The sequence below is a fragment of the Elephas maximus genome, chromosome 1 (genome assembly GCF_024166365.1).
Source record: "Elephas maximus indicus isolate mEleMax1 chromosome 1, mEleMax1 primary haplotype, whole genome shotgun sequence".
NCBI classification, from domain to species: Eukaryota; Metazoa; Chordata; class Mammalia; order Proboscidea; family Elephantidae; genus Elephas; species Elephas maximus.
The window spans coordinates 42,160,685-42,181,297 of NC_064819.1; the positions used below are offsets into that span (position 1 = coordinate 42,160,685).

The 20,613-nt window shown below is 40.1% G+C and overlaps 1 protein-coding gene across 2 annotated transcripts in view; it reads right to left on the reverse strand.

Annotated features, from left to right (window-relative positions):
- The window catches only part of GMDS (GDP-mannose 4,6-dehydratase), a 783,240-nt gene that overhangs the window by 627,193 nt on the left and 135,434 nt on the right, over window positions 1-20,613 (reverse strand). Inside the window, exon 1 of one of the 2 annotated variants that reach the window (XM_049882384.1) lies at window positions 11,126-11,529. The exons of the other annotated variant lie outside the window; for it this stretch is intronic. Within the exon in view, the coding sequence (XP_049738341.1) occupies window positions 11,126-11,137 (12 nt within the window). The 5' untranslated portion in view covers window positions 11,138-11,529. Of the gene's footprint in view, window positions 1-11,125; window positions 11,530-20,613 lie in introns of those variants that run through there. 2 annotated transcript variants of the gene reach the window in all.

The window sequence follows — 20,613 nt, forward strand, 5'->3', positions numbered from 1 at the left end:
ACCACTGGCTTGGGCCTCTAGATCTCACAAGATTCAGCAAACCCACACGTAGGCAAGATGTGCCCAAGAAGCAGGTAACCTGGGCCGCTAATCACCAGCTCTGCTATCAGGTACACCAGTAAACACACAAATCTCGGACAGGCAGTGGCAGGGCTTTGTGGGTGAAAAGAACACCACGAGGTACTAACACAGTTACCTTGTCTACACTGGAAGGCACAGGGCCCTGGGGAAGTAAATCACCACACACGAGCCTAAAATCAAGGTGAGACAATCAGAAGAAATACAAGATACGTACCCCCATCAAAATCCTTTTAAAGACCAGTTCAGTTTTGCAGTGAATAACTCCTCTCAAGTTTAGAACAAAACACACTAGCTGGAAGTTTTTATAACTCAGGGCTCCAAAAACACTGATAAAGATTTGTACAGGTTTATAGGGAAGGTAATAACTTACTGGTAAACTCCACACTTAAATAATCAGCTCTTTGTAGGAAAAAGCTACGTCTATAAAAATAAAAATTGTACGAATTTTAGAAATGGAATTCCTCTTCTTTTCCTTCTCCATTTCTCACTATTTCTCAATGTGAAATACATACAATTAAAGGCTATTTCTCTGCAAAGAACCCACTTATGCAGTTCTAATCATTCGAATGATTTATAGAGGAAATTATTTTTTGCAGGTACTCTAACTAGAACAGAGCTGCACTTTGTCCACTGTTCAAGGCAGTGCTTAATGAAAAACTTTAAGTTTGGAAGAAAAAAAAACTTTGTACTGAAAAAAGAATTATGAAATTTTAGTATTTACCTGATTTATTAATGTTTCCTCATGAATTTCTTTTTATAATTTGTGCCCTGGCTAAGGCAGGAAGAGAAAACAAACGTCCTTTTGTTTATGGCTTTTAAAAGGTCATAACAGTAACAAGGATACACATAAACTAACGACTGTCTTTCTCATTTTACTGTACATTCATTTAACAGGCTGCTACTAAAACTTCACTATTGGTCGTAAGCACAGTGTAACTCTTTACAAATATTCTTGCTCTTTGTAACCCAATTTCTTTCAGGGATATAATTAATTAGCATGATCTAATTCAGACTGTTCTTTAAAATATGTGCATGCCATGAAAGAAACATCACTATCCACTTCAGCTAGGCATTTCAGATGTGCTCAGCAACCTGTAGACCCCTGCCACGCTGGAAACACTGTAAATACCTGAAGAAAGATACTAATTAAGGACTGTGATTTGAGTATCTTAAGATCATTCAAAGACAGATGAAATTCAAGCATAGGTACACAAGTGTACATGCAGAAACTTTGACGCATTTACCCAGAAAGCTGCATGTCATAAAACTAAATAAGCTAAACAATACCCAGAGCCTACGGGCAGATAAAGGATGGAGTGCTGTATGAATAACGCTTAAGTCACAGAAGGCAGAGCTCCCAGCACATACCAAAAATGCTCGTCTCACTGGGTGTGCTGTCTGGGGGTAGGTTTACTGGTAGAACTCAACTTTGTGGGCCAGTAAACCCTGCATTTACTTGTTAGGTTGCGTTCCATCATATATTAGGGTTTTGCCACCCAGAGAAGGTATTAAAAACCACTTCAAAAAAAATCACATATTTAAAGGTGTGTGCCTCAATCATATTCAAAGTTTTCCCTTTTACAGTTTCACTGCCTTGGAGGTTATATAAGCCAGACTATATCTATATAGCTGAATTCTTACTACAGAAACAAAGACGGGGGAGACGGGATAAAATGAGCTGTTAGTGAGATGCCAGGATCACAGTCCCGACCTTCACACAGTGGATGTTTTAACTTGTTTCTTTTTTTTTTTTCACCAGCAGCAGTGATGGCTTAGCTCTTATTCAATCCCACACTTTTTTTTTTTTTTTTTAATCTCGACTTAGTATGACTGATGAAAATGTTTTCGGGGTCTCACACTACTAAGGACCAGAGTTTTTCAGGAGGGGTAGAAAGGAGGTGTAGTTCTTTAGGTGAAAAAACCACCTCCCACCCTAACAGGAGACTGGACCCCCCGCCTTGGCCTCACTGGTAAGAAGCTCTCATTCCTAACTGGGCAGGTGTCATTCCTAATGGGGCAGGCCTCACCTCAGTACTGAGGCTGGACAACACCTCTGAGGCATCCTCCCAACCTCAGCACACTGGCCTTTGGTCTAAGCTTACAACATCTCAGTGTCTAACCAAAGCTTCTGTTTCCCAGCTGTTCTCTCTCCTAATATTTATGACTTATTTGGGATATCTGACTACATTTTATAGATCTGGGTTACGCTTTAGAAAAACTGAGAGTATTTTCTACCTACCAAAACACTAGGTTTAAAATTTAAGTAAGCTACCACATTTTTAAGAAGCCCTGGTGATGCAATCCAAAAACAAACAAAAAAAGGAAACCCTGGTGGCATAGTGGTTAAGAGCTACGGCTGCTAACCAAAAGGTGAGCAGTTCAAATCCACCAGGCCTTCCTTGGAAACCCTATGGGGTAGTTCTACTCTGTCTATAGGGTCGCTATGAGTCAGAATCGACTCAAAGGAAAAAGGTTTGGTGTGCTTTTTGGTTTTTGGTTTTCTTTGGTGGCGCAATGGTTAATCATTCTGCTGCTAACCAAAAGGTCAGCAGTTTGAACCCACCAGTCACTCCATGGGAGAGAAATCATGGCGATCTACTTCTGTAAAGCTCACAGCCTAGGAAACTCTATGGGGCAGCTCTACTCTGTCCCATAGGGTCACTATGATTCGGAACTGACTCCACGGCAAGCCACCAAAACCACCACCATCACTTGTTTGTGGACACAGTAAGTTCAGCCTTACATTCTAGCACTGATACGAAGAGTTTATTGCTTTTTCTATTAAAATAATAATATCTGCCCTTTCTAAAGTTCTTTATGGTTGCCAAGCACTCTAAGATACTGGTTCCCATTTATATCTCACAGCCGCCTGGTGAGGTCACTGATATTCTTCCCAGTGTGTGGATTAGAAATCTAAAGTTCAGAAAGCTTAAACTCCTTGTTCAAGATCACAGGCTAGCTAGAGGCCTAGGAATAATATGAAACCAATTTTTCATCTAATCCTAACTACAGTGTTATTTGCACAATATTTGTTCCCCAAACAAGATACCCCTGTAGTTTTTTTTAATTTTTTTCAATTAACTAATACATTTGTATAAAATCTCACATGAAGTTTAGTCAAAAAGAATTTTTTTAATTTAAGTATCAATCACCTTTGTAATAATCCACTATTTAAAACCACTGCTTAAACTAACCATTCCTTCACACATACTGAATAAAAGATAATGAATTCTGTGTGTGTGTGTGTGTGTGTGTGTGTGAGAGAGAGAGAGAGAGAGAGAGAAGATTAAAGGGGACAGAAGAATTTCTATACCTTTATCCTCAGATTTAAAAACATATACATATCAACACACACACACATATACATACACACACACAGGTGTGCTTTGAATGCTAAAAGCAGACTGTAGGGCAATCAATCAACTGATAAACATCTATTTATACCTAACACCACAATGCAATGTGACATGGTAAATAAAAACATGGATAAGATGCATTTCCTACCCTTAAGGAGTTTATAGTCTAGTGGAAGGACAAGGAAACAGTGAGTCACCACCATCATCATATTACTGATAATAATAATGTTAACATTCACTGTCCACTTGTTACATGTTGGGCCAAACCAAACACAGCCAAACTAGTTGCTGTCAGCAGTAACTCATGGCAACCCCACATGTGCCAGAGTAGACGTATGCTCCATAGGGTTTTCAACAGCTAATTTTCCAGAAGCAGATCACCAGGCCTTTCTTCTGAGGTACCTCTGGGTGGACTCAAACTGCCAACCTTACAGCTAATAGCTGAGCACCACTGAGCCAGTGCTTTCTAAGAGAAATCTAATGTAAGCCACAAGCGTAATTTAAAAGTTGCTAACACCCAAATTTAAAAAGTTAAAAATAAACAGGTAAAAGTCAATTTTAATAATATATTCATTTAATTCAATATATCTAGAATGTTATGTCAACATGCTAGTAAAAAATTAACGAGAATTTTATATTTTTTTGTATTTTGCATTAGCCTTCAAAATCTGTTATTTTATATGTACAGCACAACTAAATTCTGAGCTGAATTTTCATCAAAAATACTTGATCCATGCTTAAAATTTACAATTGAAAAATTTACAATTGAATTGAATACACCCAAAAAACTGTTTTCCTTTAATGTACATATACATGTTGACAAATTAGGTCCTTTGTTCTTTTTTTTTTTTTTAAAGAACTGACTTGAATTGTGAAACAAAAGTATATTAGTTCCAAAACCACATCAGTTTAAGTAAATTCACTAACTCTGTGTCAACTCAGTATTAACATCAACTTCAAGGGATTATTTGTATAGATTTAAAGCAACTCCATCAACATAAAAAAAAAAAGCGTCTTTAAATTTCTCTCGTAATTTTTGTAGCCAATTAACATAATGCTGTCTATAATTAAAACCTTCTACATATTGATTCATGCTAGGAAAAATGTGTAAAACCATTATTTTTGATTTGCATCATGAAAACTTTCATTTTCAACATAAACTCTCAAATCTGCCTAGCCAGGCCACAAATAAGCTTTCCTTTCTTTGGCGCCTCAAATTCAGCTCCCTCAAAAGCAGTGTCATATGAGTGATGGCACATAGGTCACATGTCATTTTTCTTTTCAATGACTGAATATTTAGCAAGCATTCCTTTTGTTTCAAGAAAAAAAGAAAATCTACTGAATTGAAGTACACAGATCTTCGTGAATCTCTTCCACGGCTCCACCACCCAGCGCTGGCACAGGACACCATCTCCCTGTATTCACACTGCATTCTATTTCTCTCAGCAGACTTTCTCTGTATTCACACCAGCTCCCTGTATTCACATGGCCTTCTATTTCGCTCAGCAGGTCTATGAACAGGCAGTGATTCACAGATCAGCAAGTACACACCGAACAGCTTTAACAACTGTATCTATGACACCCTGTGAGAGTTTGCTTCAGGATGAAACAATAAGAGAAACACCACTCTCTTGTTTTAAAATTCCAGTAAGTATGGATTTTTTACCTCATACAGCTACAGTATCATCTGTTGTGACAGAAATTAATTTTTTTTTTCGTATCTGTCTGAAATTCTTCCTTGACAGATGTAAAGCATTCAAAAATACTTGTCCCAGGAATTCTATATTTTTGGCCACAAATTTACATTTTCCTTGTAAATTTTTAAGTTCTTTGGGACAAAGGGCATCCAAAGTATTAAATGGGCAGTGACTCAGACTGCACAATCTAACTAAAGAAAAGTATGTAGAATTTTTCAAATTTCAGATAAATTTATCTTCAATATTATTAGAAAGGTCTTGTATTCCACAGAAATTGCTGATTTAAGGATCCTTAACTTTTTTAAAATAGCTTTTTGTCTTTCTTATTATAATTTTCCTAATATAAAAATTTCTTTTACCATCCCTCCATCTAAAAATGGTTTTTATTTTTGTGCAGAAGTCCATGTCGTTTTATAGGTGGCCAAAGTTACAAGCTCACATTCAGCTAAAAGTTAAAAATTTGCTGGACATTTAATTCTGATGTCAGGTGACTAATTTTGTCAACTCTCTTTTGACCATCGAGAGGAAACTTCTAATCAACTTCACTATGTATTTGTTGAAAATGTCTCTTAAATATTCTTTACCCAACAAACAGCTTTTTTGTTTTATTCTGGGGCAGCAAATTGCAGATGCCACTTATCATGAAATGTCTACTCTCTTGTTGTCTTCACTGTTCTATCACAGTGCTAATTTCTGCATCTACACTCAATTCTGTATTGGTAGTATGCCTTCATTTTAATTTTAAAATGGGCTCACAGCTTTCTTTTAACTAAAAATATAATTTAATTATATTTAATTAAAGTAAGAATTAAAAGTTCAATTTAATTACCAATGATTTATGTAGGTATCACTGTAAGTGGTGTTGTCTGCATAAACTATTCAAATACACACATTATAACCTCCCACTGGAGCGTGGGCAGAAACCGTCTAAAGTGAACCAATCAGCTGACAGTAAGGTGGGTGGAGTGTTTAAGAGTGAAAAGCACGAAGTGATGTACAGGCTGAAGAACAGCGCGACATCTGACGTGATGTATCTGTTAATGGGAAAGGCAGTCCTGCCACAAGAAGCTAGGATTAATAAAAAGATATTTTACACTGCTTAGTTTTTATAAATTCAGTTCCTCAGTCACACTGGCCACACTCTAACAGCTCAATAGTCATGTGGTACGTGGTTACCATTTTGGACAGTGCAGTGACAGGCCATGTTCTAAGCCATTTATTTACAATTATTACCTTATATGTAATTCTCACAACAACCCCTTAAACTGTTTAATCAGATTACCTTCATAGTACAGACAACGAAACAGGCAAAAGCAATTAAGCGAATGACCCACTACACCACACTGCCAAAGAGTTCAACCACGGCAGAGCTTGGGAAAGATGACACAAGAGATACATAAGGGAACAGAAAAATAACTAACGAAGTATGTTGGAAAATATAAACCAAACTACTCTGCAATTAACAAAGGGAGGCATTACTGGGGTAGGCTAACAATGGCCATCAAAGATACGTCAATGTCCCAGACCTCAGAACCTGTGATGTGACCCAAAATGTCTTTGCAGATGTAATTAAGTTACGGGTTTGAGATGGGGAGATTATCATGGAGTTATGGGTGTGCTCTAAATCCAATCAAAAGTACCCTTACAACAGAGAGGCAGAGGGCGATTTAACGCAGACAGAAGAGGAGAAGGCAACATGACCACGGAGGCAGAGACTGCAGTGATACAGCCACAAGCCAAAAGATGCCGGCAGCCACCAGAAGCTGGAAGAGGCAGGGGGTGGATTCTCCCCTAATACCTCCAGAAGGAGCGTGGCTCTGATGACACCTTGATTTTGGCCCAGTGTTGCTGACTTTAGACTTCTGGCCTCCAGAATTGTGAGAGAATGAATTTTTGCTGTTTTAAGCCACTCAGTTTACGGTAATTTGTTTCACCAGCCACACAAAAAGAATCCAGTTGCCCTAGGACTTCCCAAAGCCCTCAGCATACAAAAGAGCCTGTGGACCAGCAAGAGAGGAGTACTTAAGCAGTGTTTCCCCATTTAATAATGACAGGGCCCCACCTCCCCTTGAGGGAGAGGGCTGGTAGTGAAAGCTAATACCTGTGAACACCTAACAAAGTCTGGGAAATCCTGACCTAAGACAGATTCTGGAAGGCATGGAATTCAGGCAAATAAATCTGAAATTTATTCAAATAACAATGCAGAGCCACTGAAGGTTTTTGAGAAATGATGCAAGAAGTCAACCACTTGGGGTAAGGAAATCCAGGACACTGTGGCCCTGGATTCAGGGGCTTCAAAGGGGCAGAATGCACTGCTTTGGAAATAACACAAGTAACCAACTAGCTCTCCCAGTCGGCAGGTCAGCAGTTCTCAGTGCACTTGGCGCATGTCTTATAAGGAATGCGGACAAACTAAGGTGGCTTCAGAGGGTGACAGACGAGCAGTAACAGAAAGGAATGAAAGAAGTGTGGTTCCTAGAGAAGAGAATCAAAGGGAAAGGAGAATGACCACACCTGCAAGTAAACAAAGGGCTAAAATATACCAGAGAAAGTAAACTATGCCAGGGTCGCTGGAAAAAAAAAAAAATTAACCCCCTGGGGGGTCCTCAGCATGAAGCCCTCCATGGATAGCTGCAGTCAAAAGCTCCTTGTGAGTGTGGATGTTCCTGCTAAGACTGAGTGACCACCTGAGAGTTGGCCACAGGAGAAAGAAATCCAGCTGGGTAGAAAACTTCCCAGAAAACCTTGAAACTTCCTTCTAACACTAAGACTCCAGGCCCCATATGGCCACAGACTGTTGGTCACCTACACCGACAGCTGGAATAATCACTGAATAGAAAATATTATATTAAACGAGGGGTGATGTTCGACGTTATTTCATAACCTATGTAGCACAGGCACTGACCCACCAAAATAGGTTCCAGCGTGTGTGTGCACCAGCTGTGAACATGGACCTGTGGTTGAAGACGGATTCTGACTGGCAGGAATAGAGGGAAGGAGGAAAAATTAGCCCCATTGCAAAACGGTTTATATGAATTGACAAGAGGTTCCTCGGCTTGGAAACCTCAGGATGGAGAGGAAGGATGACCGGGTAGGCTAGACACCACTTCCATATACTGGACATCAGCGGCTGAGTGACAGCTTCCAGCAGTCAATATACTATCACCCCACCATCTCCAGCACTGCAGGCTCAGCACCTTTCTGCAAACACTAATTACTGGCCAGGAATTCTGTGTTTGGTTTTGGTTGTACTCCTTCACTCCCTGTCTCTCTCTCCCTCCCTTCCTCCCTCCCTCTCCTAAGCCTATTGCATAAATTTGGGTCCTACTGGTTTCAGGCTAGTAATATCCGTTTGGCAGCAACTGTCTAATGGGTTAATGCCCAACAATGGGCACTTGTGTTTTCTTACAAGGTGGAGGCAAATTATCGAACTGGAACAAAGACCCTATTATACAAGCTTACTGCACGTTTACTACAAGCCAGTCTCCATTTCGTGTTTCCATCCCGAGGCCTTAAGAGAAAGGAGAGTAAGTCCATGTTCATACTGGAAGGGCTATTTTTTAAAAACATAACATCATCAGGCTAAAAACAGTTCCACAAAGAATTAGGGAAGTGGCAAATGAAAGGTCGTACAGGGCCAGGAGAAATGTCTGGAGGACAGTGTCTCTACTCTTTGCACCCCTCGTCTACCATCAGGAGCCACAGAGTTAGAGATGGCCCATGTCTCCCCAGGGAGCTCTGCCCCGCGACATCGGTCTCCTTCAGAGCCACTTCCTAAACTCTCCTTGCTCCCAGTCCCTCACACGTTCATATAAACTAACTCCATAACTCTAGATCTCAGTTTGGCCTCACTTCCTCAGAAAATCCTCCCTGGTCCACTCCGCTCAGCCTAAGTCAGCGCCCCCTGTTGTAAACGCACAAAGCACATAGTTCCTTTCCTTCCTAGGTCTTACCTCCACTTGTATTTACGTCTTTACTTACTGGACTGTAGGAACCACGAGGACAGGACTAGGGCTGTCTGTTCACCATGGCCAGCACGTGCCTGTTAGCAGCTGACATGTAACACATATTTCCTCAACCAATTAAGAGTCAATATTCTTGGGCTTCTTTGTAATCTCATCACAGACATGCCAGCATCCTGATGATATGTGAAACTTACAGGTCAAAAACTGTCTTATCAATCAGTTTGGCCTCCTGTCTTAAAACGTGAACTACAAATCAAGTCTCCAGTCTCTCACATGTCAGTCGGGAAGGCTCTACAGATCTCCCTACCACACACGTGAGCTCCCCTCTGCAGCGTCACAGACTCAGCAGCTGCTGCCCAGCTCCATCAGCCCCAACATGATGGTGGTGAAGCATATGGTCCTGGGAGCACAGCAGGGGATGTGGGTGGGGTCGAGGGCAAGGACCAGACCTTATAGGGCGCCTCGTGCCAGAGCGAGAGCCCTCCATTTTAATGAGGTATATAATGACAAGTAGTGTGACTAGATCCAAGTGTGGTTTCGCAAGTCTTTTTGTCCTTGTTAGCTGCTGTCCAGTCGGCCCCTGGCTCATGGTGACCCCATGCAGAATAGAACAAAATGCTGTCCGGTCCTGTGCCATCCCCATAATCCGTTGCTGGATCGGTCTACTGTTATCATACAGTTTCTACCCTATGGCTGATTTTCAGACACAGATCGCCAGCCCTTCTTCACAGCCCTTCTTAGTCTAGAAGTTACCACATAGCAACATGCAAGCCTCCACTGACAGATGGGTGGTGGCCACATTGGCTGGGAATCAGACCCAGGTCTCCTGCGTGGAAGGCGAGACTTCTACCACTGAACCAGCAAACGCCCCTCCCCAAGCCCCTAGTCAAGGGTTTATTAAGTACGGATTATAGGCTAGGCACTGTGAGTATAAGGAACACAAAGCGTGAATGGAATAATAATAATACCCTCTAGTTTTTCTAGTAAAAGCTAATGTTTGTTGAGTGTTTACTATGTGTCAGGTGCTCTTCAAGGTGTACTACATACATTATCTAATTTTATCTTCACATCTGCCCTATGAGAAAACTGAGGCATAGAAAGACATAATCATTCTCTCTGAGATAAAAGTGGGGAAGAAATAATCAAAGAAATAACACCAGAGCCAAGACCTAAAGGCCCAACACTGAAAGGTTTTACCTAGTACTAGGACAGATATGGAAACCCTGGTGGTGTAGCGGTTAAGTGCTACAGCTGCTAACCAAGAGATCAGCAGTTTGAATCCACCAGATGCTCCTTGGAAACTCTATGGGGCAGTTCTACTCTGTCCTATAGGGTCACCATGAGTCAGAATCAACTCGACCACAGCGGGTTTTTTGGTTTTTAAGACAGATATGTAGCCCTAATGGTGCAGTGGTTAAGAGCTCAGCTGCTAACCAAAAAGGTCAGCAGTTCAAACTCACCAGGCACTCCCTGGAAACCCTATGGGGCAGTTCTACTCTGTCCCATAGGGTTGCTATGAGCCAGGATCGATTCAAGGGAAAAAGATTTGTGTTTGTTTGCTTGCTCGCTCGCTTGCTCGCTCTCTCACTCGCTTGTTACATTTTTAAAAAGCCCACACTTAGAAATATCTTAGTGAAATTTCAATTCACTAAGATTAAAAAGAAAATCTAAAAGCTTCCAGTAGAAATAAGATGCCTAGAAAAGAATGATATAGGTATATCAGAGTCTCATCAACAAAACTGGAAGACAAACAATGGAACGATGCCTTTAAAACCGAAAGTACTTTAAACACAGAAATATACACTCAGAGAAGTTATAAATCAAGTGCAAGGCCATAAAGTAGCATATTTTAGGCCTCCAAAACCTTCAAAGTTTACTTTAAAAACATTGTATCTGAAGAAATTAGCTGAAGTTATATGCCAAAAAGCTACTGTTGTTGTCATTAGGTGCCCTCGACTTGGTTTTGGCTCACAGCGACCCCACGTACTGCAGAATGAAACGCTGCCCAGTCCTGCACCATGCTCACAATTGTTGTCATGCTCGAGCCCACTCTTGGAGCCACCGTATCAACCTGTCTCCTTGAGGGTCTTCATCTCTTTCGCTGACCCTCTACTTTACCGTGCACGATGTCCTTCTCCAGGGACTGATCCTTCCTGGCAACGTGTTCAAAGTATGTAAGACGCAGACTCGCCATACTTGCTTCTAAGGCACATTCTTGTACTTCTTCCAAGACAGATTTGTTTATTCTTTTGGCAGTCCATGGTATATTCAGTATTCTTCGCCAACACCACAATTCAAAGGTGTCAATTCTTCTTCGGTCTTCCTTATTCACTGTCCAGCTTTTGCATGCATATGATGCAATTGAAAATACCATGGCTTGGGTCAGGCACACCTTAGTCTTCTAGGTGACATCTTTGCTATTCAACATGTTAAAGAGGTCTTTTACAGCAGATTTGCCCAACACAATGCATCTTTTGATTTCCTGACTCCTGCTCCCATGGGTGTTGATTGTGGATCCAAGCAAAAAATGAAATCCTTCACAACTTTTCCCCATTTATCATGATGTTGCTTATTGGTCCAGTTGTGAGGATTTTTGTTTTCTTTATGTTGAGATGTAATCCATACTGAAAGCTATGGTCCTTGATCTTCATCAGTAAGAGCTTCAAGTTCTCCTCACTTGCAAGGTTGTATCATCTGCGTAACACAGTCTTCTTCCAATCCTGATGCCCCATTCTTCTTCATATAGTCCAGCTTCTGGGATTATGTGCTCAGCATCCAGATTGAACAGGTATGGTAAAAGGATACAACCCTGATGCACACCTTTCCTAACTTAAAACCACACAGTATCTCCTTGTTCTGTCCAAATGCCTCTTGATCTATGTACAGGTTCCTCACGAGCATAATTAAGTGCTCTGGAATTCCCATTCTTTGCAACGTTATACATAATTTATTATGACCCACACAATCGAATGACTTTGCATAGTCAATGAAACACAGGTAAACATCTTTCTGGTATTCTCAGCTTACAGCCAGGATCCAGCATCAGCAATGACATCCCAGGTTTCACGTCCTCTTCTGAACCCAGCCTGAATTTCTGGCAGTTGCCTGACGATACACTGCTGCAGCCTCTTTTGAATGATCTTCAGCAATATTTTACTTGCATGTGACATTAATGATATTGTTCAATAATTTCCACATTCGGTTGGATCACCTTTCTCGGGAATAGGGATGAATATGGATCCCTTCCAGTCAGTTGGCCAGGTAGCTGTCTTCCAAATTTCTTGACACAGACGAGTGAGTACTTCTAACACTGCATCCATTTGTTGAAATATCTCAATTGATATTACGTCAATTCCTGGAGCCTTGTTTTTCACCAATGCCTTCAGTGCAGCTTGGACTTCTTCTTTCAGTACCGCTGGTTCCTGATCGTATGCTACCTCTTGAAATGGTTGAATGTTGACCAATTCTTTTTAGTATAATGACGCTGTGTATTCCTACCATCTTTTCTTGATGCTTCCTGCTCATTTAATATTTTTCCCCCATAGAATCCTTCACTACTGCAACTTGAGTCTTAAATTTTTTCTTCAGTTCTTTCAGCTTGAGAAATGCCAAGCATGTCCTTCCCTTTTGGTTTTCTATCTCCAACTCTCCGCATATTTCATTATAATACTTTGTCTTCTTGAGCCACCCTTTGAAATCTTCTTTTCAGTTCTTTTACTTCATCATTTCTTCCTTTTGCTGTAGCTGCTCCATGTTCAACAGCAAGTTTCAGAGTCTCTTCTGACACCCATTTTGGTCTTTTCTTTCTTGCCTGTCTGCATAATGACCTCTTGCTTTCTTCATGTATGATGTCCTTGATGTCATCCCACAACTCGTCTGGTCTTCAGTCATTAGTGTTCAATACGTCAAATCTATTCTTGAGATGGTCTCTAAATTCAGGTGAGATATACTCAAGGTCATACTTTGGCTCTCGTCAACTTGTTCCAATTTTCTTCAGTTTCAACTCGAACTCACATATGAGAAATTGATCGTCTGTTCCGCAGTCGGCCCCTGGCCTTGTTCTGACTGATGATATTGAGCTTTTCCATTGTCTCTTTCCACAGATGTAGTCAATTCGATTCCTATGTATTCCATCTGGTAAGATCCATGTGTATAGTTGCTGTTTATGTTAGTGAAAAAGGTATTTGCAATGAAGAAGTCATCGGTCTTGCAAAATTCTATCATTCAATCTCCGGCCTTGTTTCTATCACCAAGACCATATTTTCCAACCACTGATCCTTCTTTGTTTCCAACTTTTGCATTCCAATCACCAGTAATTATCAATGCATCCTGACTGCATGTTCAATCAATTTCAAACTGCAGAAGCTGATAAAAATCTTCAATTTCTTCATCTTTGGTCTTAGTGGTTGGTGGGTAAATCTGAATAATAGTCATATTAACTGGTCTTCTTTGTAGGCATATGGATATTATCCTATCACTGGCAGTGTTGTACTTCAGGGTAGATCTCGAAATGTTCTTTTTGACAATGAATGCAATGCCATTTCTCTTCGTCACTCCTGGCATAGCAGACCATATGACTGACCAATTCAAAACGGCCAATACTAGTCCATTTCAACTCATTAATGCCTAGGATATCGATGTTTACGTGTTCCATTTCATCTGTGATGATTTCCGATTTTCCTAGATTCATACTTCGTACATTCCATGTTCTGATTATTAGTGGATGTTTGCAGGTATTTCTTCTCATTTTGAGTCATGTCACATCATCGAATGAAGGTCCCAAAACCTTGACTCCATCCACATCATTAAGGTCGACTCTACTTTGAGGGGGCATCTCTTCCCCAGTAGTATTTTGAGTGTCTTCCAACCTGGGGGGCTCATCTTCTGGCACTATATCAGACAGTGTTCTGCTGCTATTCATAAGGTTTTCACAGGCTAATTTTTTTCAGAAGTAGACTGCCGGGTCCTTCTTCCTAGTCTTTCTTAGTCTGGAAGCTTAAGTGAAACGTGTCTGCCATGGGTGACCCTGCTTGTATCCAAACACTGGTGGCATAGCTTCCAGCATGACAGCAACATGCAAGTCCCCACGGTACAACAAACTGACAGACACGTAAGGTCATATTTAACCACCAAGTATGGGGCAAAAATTTTTTTTAAAGAAAGATACAGAATATGATAAATGGAGGCACTAATCATGAAAAAATCTAATTGAAAGGAGCCCCACAGTGATAACATATAGAAGGCCTAGTAAACATGTCATCCAAATTAGAACAGGAAATCCATGGGATCCAAAAAGAATATTCCAAGAAGATGATGGACCTTATCAGTGATTTGGGGTAGAGAACCACTGGAAAGTGAGTTACAGACATAATGATACTTTACCCTTAATGATACTTCCTTGGCATGAATTTTCAAAGGATAAGAAAATTTTCCTACATAACCTCAGCACCATTAAAACCCACTGCCATCAAGCCAATTCTGCCTCATAGCGACCCTACCGACCTTTTGGTTAGCACTCACAGCACTTAACCACTATGCCACCAGGGTTTCCTTAGCACCCTTAGCATAGACCATATTCAAGTTTCCCTAGCTGCCCCCAAAATGTTTTCATAACTTTTCACTTTTTTAAGCTAGACCCATAGTCTATGCATTGCATATGCCTGTTAAATCAGTATATTTTAAGCCTTTGAAAAAGCCATGCTTTAGGGTTTTTGATCTGGCAGCAGTGAACAGGGCAGCCCAAAGCAGTCAGGGTATCAGAGGAGAAAGACAACCAGAAAATCACTCCAATATTCAGACAAAGGTGGTTATGTTCCTAAACAAGCGTGTGACGATGGACATGTAAAGGATGGGGCCAAGTCAAGAACTACAACAAAGCAACAGGTTTTGATGGGTAACAGTTGTGGGGCAAGAGAAAGCAAAGAGTCAGGTTGACTGGAAGAATGATGAAGAATGGGTGGGCACTTAACTGTAGACATCTTGAGTTCCAGGCTATGATAAAACTCTCACATGGACATATCCAACAGGCAATCTGTGGTTATCTAAGACTGGAATTTCATTAAACTACATAATCTTTCATGGTCCTAGCAGGTCTAAAGCTTTGCAATTCTATGATACTATGAGAAAAGGCCAGGCTCTATGGCTCCTCCAAGTATCCTAATGTAATTAACTTCTTCTCTTGCTTGCATTCTTGCACACTCAAATATGCTTTTTGATCACCCCCCCGCAAAAAAAAAAAAAACTGTATTATATGAATGTCTCATCCCACCCCGACCCGTTTCTTCTCTCTTCAGAGTGCCTTAGACTTCAGTGCTATTCACACAGTAAGTGGTTAAAATGTTTCCTTCTAAATATAGTATATGTACAGGAACAGAGTTAACTGTCAGGTAGAAGCTGCCAAGGAAGCCTTTCCAGAGACGAATTGTGAGCCAACCTTTTGAAGATGTAAAGGAACTTAACTAGCAGAGAAAAAGACAGAGATGTTCTTGGTAAAGGGAATGTCATGTCCAAAGGGCATGAAAACTTAAAAGAGCAAGTCACTTACAGCCATGGTGGACCAGCAGCAGAAACTGAAGGCAAAGGAGAATAGGAGCCCTAGTTTGCCTTATTTTTATTCAGTTGATTCTTAAATTTAAAATGTCTATTTTCTTTTGATATTTTGGAGTCAAATACAGCATTGTGGAACAAAGAGTAAAACTGGGCTCTTCAGAAAACTTTTTGAGTTTGAGGAAACAAAAAAAAGTTACCAGTTGGTCAAATGTGAAAGTGATGCTCTGAAGCAAATCATGAAGATAATCGACATGGATTGAATTATGCCCCCCAAAAAATGTGTTTATCAACTTGGTTAGGCCATGTGTGGTTGTCCTCCATTTTGTGATTGTAATTTTATGTTGAGAGGATTATAGTGGGATTGTAACACCTCCCTGATCCCAGATAAAGGGAGTTTCCCTGGAGTGTGGCCTGCACCACCTTTTATCTCTCAAGAGATAAAAGGAAAGGGAAGCAAGCAGAGAGTGGGGGACCTCATACCACCAAGAAAGCACCAGGAGCAGAGCGCATCCTTTGGACATGGGGTCCCTGCGCCCAAGAAGCTCCTCGACCAGGGAAAGATTGAGGAGAAGGACCTTTTTCCAGAGCCGACAGAGAGAGAAAGCCTTCCCCTGGAGCCGATGCCCTGAATTTGGACTTGTAACCTACTAGACTGTGAGAAAATTAATTTCTCTTTGTTAAAGCCATCCACTTGTGGTATTTCTGTTATGGCAGCACTAGATGACTAAGACAATAATCAAAATGGTCATCGTTTACAGTGGACTCTGCCAAGACTTGAAAACCAATACAGCCCCCCACCGCCACACACACTCAGAGTTCCTATTTCAATGGTACATGACACTGGTTACCATCCCACCAGAGATACAAGAAATTCTGACTTTAGAGCTTTCAGTGACTTAGTCGAAAAGTTGATAATATTCCAACTGGGGGTTGGGGGGGCTCAACATCGGATTGCCATAATTCTGGAACCGCAGCACATCCCTAGGCCAGCGCTGAGACACTGGAAACCTCTGCATCACTCCCAGGCACTGCTCTGGAGTTCCTACATTTATCCATTTATCCTCCCCTCCCCACACATCCTCACCATCTGTCCAGTGAGAAGAGCAACAAGCTCCTACTTCTCAAAGAGATTCATTTCTTAATGAAATGTTTAAAAAGCAGATGAGGCTACAAACAGAACTATCCCCCAAGATTCTCAAAAAAACATATAGGCAAACCCAATCATTTTCCACAAACCTAGTAAATGTTTTAAATTTAGGGCAATTCCCCTGAGCATACTAGATAATTCAGCAACTTAGAAACTAGAAGTAGTTACATGTTATGAATAATGAAACAGATGTGTTGCTGACAAGTTGTCTTAACAAAATATTTATATATTGACTCACACTTGAAATGTTAGGAGTATTCCCCATTTACAAGAACCCTGTGTAAAATCCTCTAGAAAGGTTGTCGTATATTAGACACTCTCAAAGCATGGCACCATACCACAGAATTAGGTTCCCTGTTCAGTCCAGTGTTTTGAAACACATTTTTACTATTCCTGGAAGCACTTTGACATTTTTGTCAGATGTTGAGTGAGCAACAGGGTAAATAATATTTCAAAAGCATTTTTAGAGCAATAAAACCTCCAGTTCCTTGCTAGAGGGGCCAATCCAAAATAAACCCCAGTGTGACTAGGCTGAGCGTGGTAAACTCTGGTTTACAGTGTGAAACCCGCAGTTTACAAATCTATCCAGTGACTCGACATGCATCTCGAAGACGTAAGTGGGGCCGCAGAGCATAAATTTGAGACTTGAAAGCGTCCTCTGGTCTCTGGGTATATATTCAAGGCCTATCGTCACACCTGGTGTACTGTCTCAGTACTGTGGACCAGGTGGAGTCGAGGGAGCTATTTTTAATGAAAAGCCCAAACCTGAGTACATTCACTGAAGAAGAGAAGGAGGGAAAATGTGCATCTGGATTATATCAGAACACGAGTGCCTCCACACTGCATACTGGCGGTAAATTGGGCTTGCACAGTGCCAGCAATACAATGCTATGAATCATAAAAGTCTATACTTGGAGAGTACCTTAGAGATCAATGAAATCTAATCCCTTCATCAATGAGGAAACGAAGACCTTGGCGGCATAAAATACAGGGGGAAAAACTTGCTCTGTTTGCCCAAAGTTTCCTCAAGCAGGCAGTTTGAGAAGGTTAAGAGTTTTATCTTAGAATAATTAACTGAGAAAACATAGATAATTACTTTCTTATTAATTGGGAAAATCACTGAAGAGTCAACGTTCTAGGGTAAAGAAATAATCAGTTTAGCTGGTTTCATTAAAACAAATACAGTAAAAACAAGCTGGGTTATTGTTTTCTTTATTAACAAAACTGTTAGAAAGCACTGGGTCATTTACATGTGTTTCCTTCTGCTTGGAAACCTGTCAGGTGGACAAAAACCCCAATGAACAGGCCCACATGCTAAACGTGCACATGAGGATTATGGAAGGTACACGTCACAGAGCGGCTTTTTTAGCCACCTGAAGTTAGGTTCATTAAAAGAAATGGTGCAGCTTAGAGCGGAGCACTTGTCTCAGCACCAGCAGTAACACTGCTGAATATACTCCCACGCTGGCGCTCTTGAATCCAGCCTGTTTTATGCTCTTGGGCTGATTCAAGGAAACAGAGCTACTATTTAAAAGTGCATTCACAAAGAAGCCTTTAAAAAGCGTCAAAATAAATGACTTTGAAGTGTTTTTCACAAACACGCCTCCAGCTTTCACTCCTTTTCCTATTTGCTGTTCCACAGAACACAACTGCGACTATATTTAACTGAATTTACAAGCTGTGGGGAGACGGAGTACACAAGGCAGATCCCACTCAGGGCTGCTGGCATGACCAAGCCCCAAGGTTTTCTGGTTGGAAGTTTTCTCTTTCTTCTTCTTCCTCTTCCTCTTCTTCCTCCTCCTCTTCCTCTTCCTCTTCTTCCCCTCTCTCTCTCTCTCGTCGTTTTGTTGTTGTTGTTGTTTCAAAATTACCTTATATCCCAGAAACTACAGGATATACGTAGAAGACCCTCTATTTCAGTTTTCTATGTAGATCAAGCCCTGAAATTCATTTTTGGTTATACTAACAAGGTGCTCAAGCCAAACACTGCAAAGGCATAGTAGCCATATTTAAGTTTGTGATTTATTATTTCTGCTGAAAATTGCTTCCATTCTACCTAGTAAATATTCTTAGAAAAAATGGATATATATGATATTTTTACTATTGTGTTTTCATTTTAAATTTCTTATAGTTTATATAAAACTAAGTACTTATCAGATAATTTTCATTTAGTAACTGATATATATATTTTTTTATATATAAAGATTAACAGTATTAGGAAATGACCATGATGTCAACAAAATCAACAACTTCTACTTGCAGTGAATAATTTGTAGTTTTCTTGGGCAGGGCCCCTCTGGCTCCAAAGTCTCCTCTTCCCACTAACACAAAGCTACGCCCCTGGAACTTCAGGGATACAGATACCAGCACCTGATGGCCCTCTCACAAAGTACGCTATCTGTGGGGAAAATGCTTACTTCTTCTGGCTTCAGTTTTCTCATCTATATAAAACTAGGGCTTTAACTCTAAGATGATTTCACAGATAGTCTGAAATAATTGAAGATCCACAATACTTGAAATTAAGGAATATTCAATAGACTGGATGTTTCTACAAGCTTTGTGCATACTGGCTATATACTGATATTGAGTTCCAATCGTTCAGTAAATTTTGGTTAGCTAATATTTCTGTTACCAATACCTCCTTCTTTAATTATTATGTGATACTTTTTACCTAATATAAGTTATCTCTTTTTATTCCACACACACAAAAAAAAAATTATACAGCCCACAGTTAAAGCTCACAGCTTCCAACTAGTTTCGAATATCTGGAAATTTTGGATGTGAATATGTTCAGATTGCTTCTACACTGATAGATTTTCCTTCGAGATGCCTGAGTTATTAGTGATATCCTCCAAAGGAGTATTTTTACATATTCATCTATAAAGGTAAAGCTATCCTAAAAACATTTAATTTTATTTTTATTTAAGATCTCCAAAGGCAAGTGTAACTTTCAAAAACGCTCTCATGTAAACATGGATAAACCAGAATGAACTGTCAGTAAATAGAAGAAAGTCTACAGTAAATGCGTAGATAGCCACTCGATGGCTATATAATCTATGTATTTCACTGGCTCCCTCACACTCTTTATAAGCTTTAAGATACCTGTGCCCCATCAGTATACGGTTTTATATACATTTCTTTAAATCAATCCAATTTGTCTTTACTTAACCTCATTCTAAGCAAAGATCAGCCATGGAAACGCAGATTTGAAATGGTGTACACAGTTTTTTCCAAGATAAATATATGAATACTAATTACAAATGTACCCCTTAAAATATCAAAATAGCTCATCTGTGTCTCATTGAAACTGGCATTTGCTAATCTGTGCTAGTTTCCAAACTAAAAGTCATATCTGCTGGTGGAAAGTCCACCACACTTTCAGGTAGAAAATGTCATATCCAAGATGACAGGACAATGTCATAAAACAGACAGTTCTCCAACCTGGAAATTTTCCCATTGCAAACAAACATCTACCTCCATAATTTGTTTCCCTATAATTTTTCTTTGTTTCTTTAAGAATGGTGTTTACAGTCCCTTTATTAAACAGAAAATTAAAGAATATCTTTCTAAAATGGCTACTTGTAACAAAAATTAAATGCACTCAAGGCACTTTTTTGGTGAATTTGGGAAGTATTTAAAAGAGTAAACACTGGCTACTGGTACTCGTCAATGCAATTGGATAAGAAAAAAAGAGAAGACAAAAATTGCCATTTTGCAAATGATATAATTATATACCCCCCAAAATTTACTGAGTTGGCTGGTTACAAAATCAACAGTTTTCCAATTAATAACATGTAAGACATTTGTACTGAGGGAAA